This window comes from Lepisosteus oculatus, chromosome 16 (assembly GCF_040954835.1).
Source record: "Lepisosteus oculatus isolate fLepOcu1 chromosome 16, fLepOcu1.hap2, whole genome shotgun sequence".
Taxonomy (NCBI): Eukaryota; Metazoa; Chordata; class Actinopteri; order Semionotiformes; family Lepisosteidae; genus Lepisosteus; species Lepisosteus oculatus.
Window position 1 is genome coordinate 1860641 of NC_090711.1, and position 9499 is coordinate 1870139.

At 44.8% G+C, this 9499-nt stretch overlaps 1 protein-coding gene across 1 annotated transcript in view; it reads left to right on the forward strand.

Moving 5' to 3' along the window:
- rtf2 (replication termination factor 2) overlaps window positions 1–6217 on the forward strand; it is a 29005-nt gene extending 22788 nt beyond the window's left edge. Inside the window, exons 6-9 of the mRNA XM_006639733.3 lie at window positions 1895–2008; window positions 2810–2876; window positions 4742–4819; window positions 5038–6217. Of these exons, the coding sequence (XP_006639796.2) occupies window positions 1895–2008; window positions 2810–2876; window positions 4742–4819; window positions 5038–5228 (450 nt within the window). The 3' untranslated portion in view covers window positions 5229–6217. The remainder of the gene's footprint in view (window positions 1–1894; window positions 2009–2809; window positions 2877–4741; window positions 4820–5037) is intronic.
- The last annotated feature ends 3282 nt before the right edge of the window (window positions 6218–9499 follow it).

A 9499-nucleotide genomic window follows, 5' to 3' on the forward strand; every position in this document is an offset into this window, starting at 1 on the left:
AAATGTTCATACTGTCATTTTGGCAGTGCCATTCAAAATGGGTACCTGCTGGTGCCAGTCAAGAAGCACATGGGTAGAATGTACCCATTGGGAGGGCTTTTCTTTCATACTTTTTGTAGCAAATGAACATCGAAAGAAGAGGCATCACATCCCCTTCTACAATAATTGATTCTGTTTTTGTGTCTGTGTGTTACTCAGGGCACACGCAGATCAACTGCGCAGAAGAGTAACAAAATACATTTCTGTGCGTTACGCATTACGATATTTAGTTGTTTCATGCGGTGCTTCTTTGCTAAACGCCCTGATGTATTTTAAGAAGCATTTATGGTGTCTTTTGTCAGAGAAGTGGTCATGACTGTTTATCTACAATATCCTGCAGTGGGAGGCATGGGCAGCAAATAACAGGGATTGAATATTCTGGATACTGAGTAACTTAACAAACGTGGGTCTCTGTGATCTCATTGTCTCTTAAAATAGTTCAAAGCACATCTGCCCCCTAGTGTTTGTCTCCTGCTCCATTATCCCATTAAACTGATAAGATTCAAGCCTAATCTGCCTGCCTTGTTCATTTAAGCACGTGTTTGGGTCCTGAGTATATAGCCCGGTCTTCAGAGTGGTTGCAGACAAGTGTCCCCTTTCCTCTAAAGCAGGGGTTCGTGAACCCCTAGGGGTTCATGGCGGTACTGCAGGGGGTTCGTGAGATTGTGCTGGAAACGTCAGTCAAATTAAATAGTCCTATTAATAAATAACAGTGTCATAATAAGAGTAAGAAAAATAACATAAATTGATAAATAATAAATAAAATAAATAAATTGATATTTTACAAAGTGAAAAGAAGCATGTCAAGAGGGTTGCTGTAGCGTTTATTGAAAACTTTGATTTAGTTAAAATCTCAAGGGGGTACTTGAGGCAAATAATTTAGGTTGAAGGGGTTCAGCTAAGAAAAAAGGTTGGGAACCCCTGCTCTAAAGCATTGTTCATTTATTTTATAGTTTGCTAAATATTTATTTACTGTATATAGTAAACTGTATGATGTACTGGCAATAATTTATCAAGCTCTGATCCATCTTAGTTGGGTTCTACTGTAAGCAGATTTACGAAGCCTGTGGAGCTGCAGAAATAAGATCAGTCTTTCACTGTCCGTACGTTTGTTGAGTTGATCAGACTCTGTGTTACTATTCACAATGAATTTGAGCAAATTTTGTGAAGGCTGGCACCAGCAAATATTACAAGTTATGAACATTATTGAAAACGAATACTCTTCACTGTTAATTCGTGGACACGTGTGGTGGGTTTCATGCAAGTAGCAAAAATATTAAGTATAAAAAAAGATGGAAGAACCAATCCTGGAGAATTCTGTGCAAGACGTAGGTCTTTCACAGGTCGGATGTGTTTATATGTGGGAAACAATAAAGGAAAATGGAATATTAGTATATGTTGTTAAAAGCATACATTTTCAACTGAAGCATAATATGTTTATATTTTACAATGCAACAGTATGTCCTTGTGTATAATATTGTTCGTTTTTGGACCCCTCCTTACAAAAAAATATGATTCTGCTCTGGAATCGGTAATGAAAAGAGCAAACGGGTACATTCCACTTGGTCTTCGAAGACTAAAAAGAGAAAACCTGATGAAGCACGAAACGCAAGTGGAGACTAAGGTGAAAGGCGTTTGGATTGAAGTGCGTGGGGGTGTGTTGTACCCTCCTCGTTGTCTTCTGTAACAAGAACAGGCTTGCTGGCTTGGGGTTTAGGGTTGAGAAGCTTTAGTTGCCCCCTGGCTTGGCACAGGTGACCCCTAGGAGTGGCCAAGGAACATGCTGTCCCCCGTGAATCCCAGTGTCCGCTCAGCGCGTTTCTTACAGCACTGTGCTCTCTTTCCTCCTCCGCAGTGCGGCGATCCCTTTCAGGACAGCGACGTTGTGATCCTCAATGGCAGCAAGGAAGAAGTCGAGAAGCTTCGCCAGAGAATGGAGGAGAAGAGAGCTAAGGCCAAAAATGGGAAGGTATTGCACACCTTTAGCATGACAGCTGAGATTTGTCTCTTGAAATTGTCTGTTCTGGGGCCCGGCTGTTGGACCTCAAGTGTGAGATGCAGTGTGGGGTATTACTTAGGGTTCTGTATTGTGGACAGGAGGGCTGTGAGTGCAGATCCCATGGCTGTTACGCCCATGAGCATGTTACTTTGCTCAAATCGCTCCAGGAAACGCCCTGCTAAAGAAATGGGTTCGCAGGTCAGCGTGAGTTCGATTGACTTACCCCGTAAAATAAATAAAGAGATAAATAAAGTCACTTCAGTCCATGAAGTGTTTTAAAATAAACACTTCTGCTGATGCCGTCAGCTGTTCTCCTACATTTCTTAAGATAAGAAGGAATTTTTTCAACTTTCCATCTGCTTCAACGCCATCAGTTCTGTACGACCTGTTGATTGAACACGCTGGAGAGCAGTGGGGTCTCTGGTTAAAGATGGGGTGCTTGAAGAGGAAAGCTTGTAAAAAAAAATGGGGATCAGGTCACGCCCTGCAAGGGAGACATCGGGCAGCAGAAGCACCACAGCGCAGTTTTAGACGCAGTGTCTGCGTGTTGCTCCGAGTGTGGAGGACAGGCAGCTGTGAGATCCCCGGGGGTTCGGACGCCGAGGAGGTTAGAAGCTTGGGAACCACTGCTGTAGGGGTTTCTTTATCAAGAAAGTTAAAGGTGACTTCCCTACGCGCCACCGCGGTTGGATAAAGTAACTGTCGAATTCTTAAACGGGAGCACGAAGTGATTTCCTGCTGCGATTCCTGTTCCTGCTTGTTCCGTTGCAGAAGTCCAGGAAGAGCAAGGCAGCCGCGACGGAGACAGAGAAGGGCATGAAGCCGGGACCCTCAGAAGGTGAGCCCCGCGAGCTGCTGCCTCCCCGCCTCAGCTCTTCACCGCTGGGCTGACTCGGGGCGTTGGACAGCATCGAGCTCTGCGTTAGGACGTCGGTGCAACAGACGACCTATTCAGCAGTATTAATGGCTGGCTTCTCCAACCGTGTCTCTCCACCTGCTCCGCTCCGCACCGCACCTCTCGCTAGCACATCGACTCTGAAGTTATTCAGGCTGGTCGTCGGTTAAGAAACGAATGAGCCAGTTGTTGCAGACTTAGTCACACTAGACTGGAGACGCAGCAGGCTGTGGGCTGAGTCAGGACATGGAGAGATGAGTGTTTTCCTGTGCTTGAGGCAGCGCTGCGTTCTGAATCATCCTGCACTATAATTAGTAGCTGTGTGGCTTAGAATTCTGTTAGATGAAGTTTGATACAGTGGTGACAATTTCCTGTGTAGCATGAAAATGCTGGCCATCGCTGTGTTGGTTTAGTTTCTGAATTTAATATCTGTGCGGTTTTTATTTGTTAGGGTAATGCTTTGGCATCCTCCTGGTGCAACCTGTTGAAATTCACGAAACCAATCTTAATTTGGTGATTTGGGTAATGTGGTCCCATTTTATCCGAATTCCGGACAGTCAATTCTTGTAACACTTGTCCAGTAGCTCAACAGAAGTAGTAGTTCAGACGTTCTGGTATCCCCTCAAAATCAGAGCATTCAGATGTTTGAATTCTTGTAAAATCTTTTAAATTAACAGCAGTGTTATGGAATTGCAGTTGGAAGGCTAAAAAAGTACCCAGTGTGACTGTTCTTGTTGCAACTAGGTGGCACTATAGGCCAGCTAATAATGACTGAGCTCTCGTGTGACACTCTAATACTTAGAACTGTAGATACTGACCAGTGTTGCCAGGCCTGTGGTCACTAGCTTGACCCCAGCTATGCCAAGCCAATAGCAAATGCATTCCTTTGCTCATTCCTGAAGTTGGAATTTCTTGTCCTGTGGGATCATAACACAGACCCCTACAGGACAATATTATCATTCTTTTTAAAGAAACCAAAGTAGAGCTATGTTCATGCCTCTAGCAATATGTGCTGAGTTTTTACTATTTTTGGTTATATGGCTACGTACTAAAATGTTCCAGTGAAGCCATGATTGTATTTTGTTTGTCCCTTACAAAAAACTAATTAATTTGTTTTAGAATGATCATAAACATATTTCTGCTTAATTGCTCGATTAGTTCTGCACACAGGCTGTTTGTCCTCAGTTATAGCTTTTTATTTGCTTTCCATTTAAAAACAGATTGACTAAATAAAAGCATCAGCTTGAGCACATGGTATTCTTCAATAAGTTCTTGATAACTGGTAACAGCCAAGGGACTTGGCTGTGCAAAGAATCACAAGGAATTACAAAATAAAAGTGTTAAATCAGTATAAATAACTGCACAACTGGCTTTGTGTAAAGTTAGTTTCTTTACAGCTGAATTGAATACCACATTCAGTATCAAAGTTACATCATTTTTACTGCTTCACTAAAAATCTCATTCAAGGTTATATTTTTTTTCTAGCAGTCTGTGGGGGACACTTAATTCTTCTTCAGTGTTTGTCCTTAAACAAAAACTGCCAGAGGTGCTCAGGTGTCACGAAATGTCATCGAGCTCCTTCCAGATATTCCACAAGCCAGCGCACATTAGGAGTGCACACTGCTGCTTTCATCACAGGGACACAGGCATAGTCTGAGGACTCCCAGCTCTGAAGGTGCCATTCAGGGAGTCTGCTGCTAATAATGCAATAAGAAGTGACTTGGTTAGGTGCGCACACCTGCCTGTGACATGATATCGATGGGTGTCAGTTTTTGATGTGTTTATTGACTGCACGCGTGTCCTTCCAGAAAACCACAGCTCTTCCCTGTCCACCACTGCAGTGCAGAAGCCAGAATCCCAGAAAGAAGCAGGGAGCACTTCTTCAGGTGAGTGTGGGATTGATCAAGACCCCCCTCCCCCCCGTTCCATTCCTGCAGCAGCAGGAGCAGTGAAGTACTCAAGGCCCGATTAGGTCATTAAATTCAATTTCTGCAAAGCGGCCAGGCTGAGCCATTTCCTTACACGCTTATCGTTTGGGTAAACCAATCTCGGACGCGGTACAAGTGTGGAGATTGAAAGCGAATCTCCCCTTGCTTTCTTGCAGCCCCTGGGCTGCCGGGCACAGCCACCTTCAGCAGAACCGTGAAGCCCGGAGCCGGTGCTGGAGCCAAAAGGCCGGTCCCGGCCGCGGAGAAGTCCGAAGCCTACAAGTCTCTCTTCACCTCCCACAGCTCGGCCAAGCGCAGCAAGGAGCAGATGTCCAACTGGGTCACCCACACCCCCTACCACTTCTGAGCTGCCAGCTGGCACGCCCTCTCGGGGGGGGTGCTGAAAGATGACCCGGGACAGCCGCCACCCCTCCGCCCCCCATACACACACACACCCCGAGTTCTCTTCGCCCCCTTCACAACCTGAAGCAAAGACTTGACACCGTTCTTCAGTCCTACAGCAGCAGGACCTGGGAGGACAACAGGACTGCTGTGGCACGCCGACTCGTCATCTCGGGGTTATAGATGAACACATTGACCCAGCCGTAGCCGAAAGAAATTACTGCAACAGAATAATGCCAGTTTTTTTTTTTACTATTTCCAGCATTATTATTAAATATCTAGGTAAACACCCTGATGCTATCTGGGCCTTTTGTTCTCTGAAGAGCATGTGGCTTGGTTTTAAGACATAATAAGTTAAAGACATCTTTGTTGTTGTTTTTTTATAGAAAAATTGCTCTTTAGCTCTGTCTTGTCATTTTATAGCACATGAGATATTGCAAAGCAAAAGGGCTATTTACCAGCAGGATCACTAACATCTGGGATCTTAACTTTCCACTGCTGTACTGATCTCATTTGTTTTTAAGCCTGAAATCTTTGGAAATAATCTAGAAAACATAACTGAATCTTACCAGACTTGTTATTGTTGGTACAAGGCTGTGCTGCATTACAAAACTGCAGTGTGTGATTACTGCAGCTAATAACATACAAGATTAATAAGGACACAGGATTTGAAACATCTTGGCCTGGTAGTTTGTTCTGAAACCCGTGATGCTGTGGCAAGAAGCCCCTTTTGTTTTCGTTCCTGAATGCATTTCCTCTTAGTGCCTTGCTGAGATGCACAGTATCGCTTTCATGTCCGCATTTGTATGGACATTTTCTATCTCCTCGTGATGCAAGCCTGTTGATTTCGCGATTTCGCGATTTTCGAGAATGAATAGAGCTTGGTTTAAAAAAGAAAAAGAAATCGGAAGAAAATGCAACAGTTTTTGTAGTTATTAAATAATATTCAGCTAATTTCTAGCGTACACGTTTTTGTAAAGTTTTGTTTTGTTTATGACAGGCTTTGTCCACAGGGTGGCAGCAGAGCCGCGTCGCACACGCTGGCTGGGGTTTCTCGCTGCTCCGGTACGGGTCCGGCCGAACTCTTAGCTCCCCGGTTCTAATTGATGCCTTTAAGGGATCGTCTTATTTGTTTAGACTTTCGGTTTTCCTTGTTACTGGGCTTTAAAAAAGCGAATTTCAGACCTGCACTAATTCTGTCGTGTTTACGCGCTGTCGCGCCTCGTGTAGCGGGGACCCTCGTCTCTGACCCAGCAGCTCCGAATACAGTTGATCAGTTTAGCTTCTAAACAGCCTATATCGCTCCCAGAATGAGCTGCCTCTTCCCGGTTTGCAAGGTAACATTTCGGGCACCACCTTGATGCTCGGGGTGCATACGTGAACTGCTCCAAGCCTAACCCTGGAGTCGACGAGGCTGCGAGTCCGAACTGGGCTGCGGCATCTGGACTCCCCAGCCTGGAGGAACAGGGCGAGCTGATTCACACGGGTTTCTGGGGTGAATTTCAAACACAGCAGCGGGTGTTGTGAAAATCGAGTTCATGACCCTCAATTTGTTTTTTTAAAAAAGGATTTTTAATCTCGAAATGGAGTTGGGAATACTTCATGGACATTTTTTCAACAGTGCGTTTAAATAATATGTGTGCATTTAATCGAACTATTCTGCAGTAATGTTAGTATGGGCAATGGCTGGTACATCGCTCACTGCGCCGGTTCTGTTTCCTTGGCCTGAGATACGCGACTCTTACCTCCTGCGATTAAATCCAGTGGAACCGCTTTCCGTTTTATCACGTAGACACGGGTAAGACTGGCTCACCTTGCACTGCCCTCAGCCTCCCGTAAGCTCCCGGCCTGCTGGGAATCCAGGCCAGAGGCGAGCGGGGCGCAGTGTCTGCTGTCTCCCACGGCGGCCAGCAGGGGTCGCGCTGCCCCGTCGTTCTAGATGCACTGGTGCGCTCCTCTTTCAGCCCGCTCGTTTGTGAACGGTAAGGGCTTTCGGCTCCTGTGATCTTTACATGTTCACTTTTACACTGGCAGGAAATCGCCATTGGCTGACTGGTGTGAATTTCGGGGCGGTGAGGTGAGTCTGAAGGTAATATGCAGGACCGCGCGGCGCGTACAGCAGTTCACGGATGAGTACAGTGGACTACAGGTGCGGTTTTATACCCTTGCATTTGCAAATAAAAAATGAATGAAGCCTCCCAGCTTCCCCAGGAGAACAAAATATACGAGTGATGAATATTCAGACCTCCAAGTCTTAGTAGTATTACTAAGTGTAATGAAGCAACTACAAAAAGCTGTTGTCGCCTTTCACAGAAGTCGTAAATTATAGGCCTGGCACGGCTCCGCGACGAATGTGGGCTTGAGCTGTTGTAACAGAAATTAATTAAGCCTTTATTCAAATTTTCCGACAAAGCAAGACTGAGCTCGCTGCTAGGCAGGGCAGACGGGACAGACGACAGTGGAAGATGAAGAACTACTGTCGAGTTTTTTTCTCCCTCCGGCGGCTGTCCCCGACCCTGAGGTCTAAACTCCATCCGCCCAGGCCGGGCAGTGCGGCGGGCGAGACCCTGTTCCTGGGTCTCGGAGCTCTCCCCGATCCCAAGATGGGAATGGGCTGCGGCCCCCTGCTTGCGGATCCTGGTCCGGTCCCACAGTGTATAAAAACGCTCCCCAAAAGAGCAGGGACACTGCAAGACGAACCCCTCCAATACACACGTCTCCTTCAAATACATGCATTTTCTTTTTTATGACCTGATTACGGGAGGTCCTTCAATCGTGTTTACTATTAAATAGATTAGAAAGGGTTGTTTTGTAGTGGGGGGAGGACGGGGTGACGGTCACGTCTCTTCACTTTTATTTGATTTTTTTTACTTGTTCATGTTACCGTGCAGACAATGTTCCCATACCTGGCGGAACCGGACGGCCGGTTTCTATAGAGGGGGATGTTTCTGGTCGTTGTCTCTCTCGTCTCTCAGGCGACAGACCATTGTCTCCCGAGCCTCGCGCTGAGAAACCAGTGTTTCCAGTCCTGAGCTCCAGCCTGCGGAATTTCAAGGGGATATCACCTCACAACAGACCGCACGGCGCTTTGTACAGGCTGGGGTTTCTCAAGGGGCACCGGGACGCGCCCGCTCTCCCGAGCTCCTGACAAAATAGTGACCTGTCCGGACCCTGTTGAAAGTCACGCTCTTGGACGTTTATAACCACTCGACGGCCACTGCGTCTTTGCCAAACGGGGGAGTCGAGTCACTGCTGATCGGTCAGGAGTCCAAGAGCGATCTCCTCCTATCCACAAAATAAATAATTGATCTTTTTGTTTTGCCCGGTTTTCACAACGGCGACGAGCTATTAAACACAACAGCATAAATATACAGCCTATATATAATATCCACTGGTACATATTGGCCTCCAGGCCTATGTTTTTTTTTTCACATATTGGTTTACTTAGAATACATAAAGAAGCTTTAATTCTTCAAAGAACACACGATCGGTCGATTTGTTTGTTTCGTGTTTCACAGTATGTTTTAAACAAATGCACACGGGGTTTTGAAAATGGGTATTCAATAAAGTTTTTAGAAGTATTTAATTGTACTGTGTTTTTCTACTGTAATAAGGTATTTATAAACACGTTTTCTAAAAAAAAATGTATTGCAGAATTGTGTGCCAGACACCGTCTTTTATTAACTTGTGCAAAATGGCAAGATATCTACGTTTGTGAATAAAGAGACACTGGGAAACAAACTTTCCACAAATGCACCATGGAGCTTAACGACCATATTTTCTACGTTTAATTTATTTACTAAGTTTCTAATGTTTTCACAAGCTAATCTTAAATTGCGTGGTTAGCTGATGAAACGCATTCGTTTGCTAAACTGAGCGCAGTCCAAACAAATCTTACTGCAAATAAATCTTTAAACCGATTGTCGCTGCTTTCACAGTCCAGCTTCAGGAACAGAAGCACACGATTTAAAAGTGTTCCTGCAAATCGATTAATATTTGCATTTGATTCTTATTTATATTTAAAAATCTAATTATATTAATTAATTAGTTTAATCAATTCGCCAATTTATAACTTTCACACTAATTCTGTCTTCTCGTAAATCTCACCGTTTATACTTAGCGCAAATCGCCTAGTTTAGGAAGTTACTCATTATATAAAATCGAATATTTGGCGAATCTCCCTTAGAATCTTTATTATCTATATAAATGTATACCTTTGTTGGGTTTGCCTTCGAA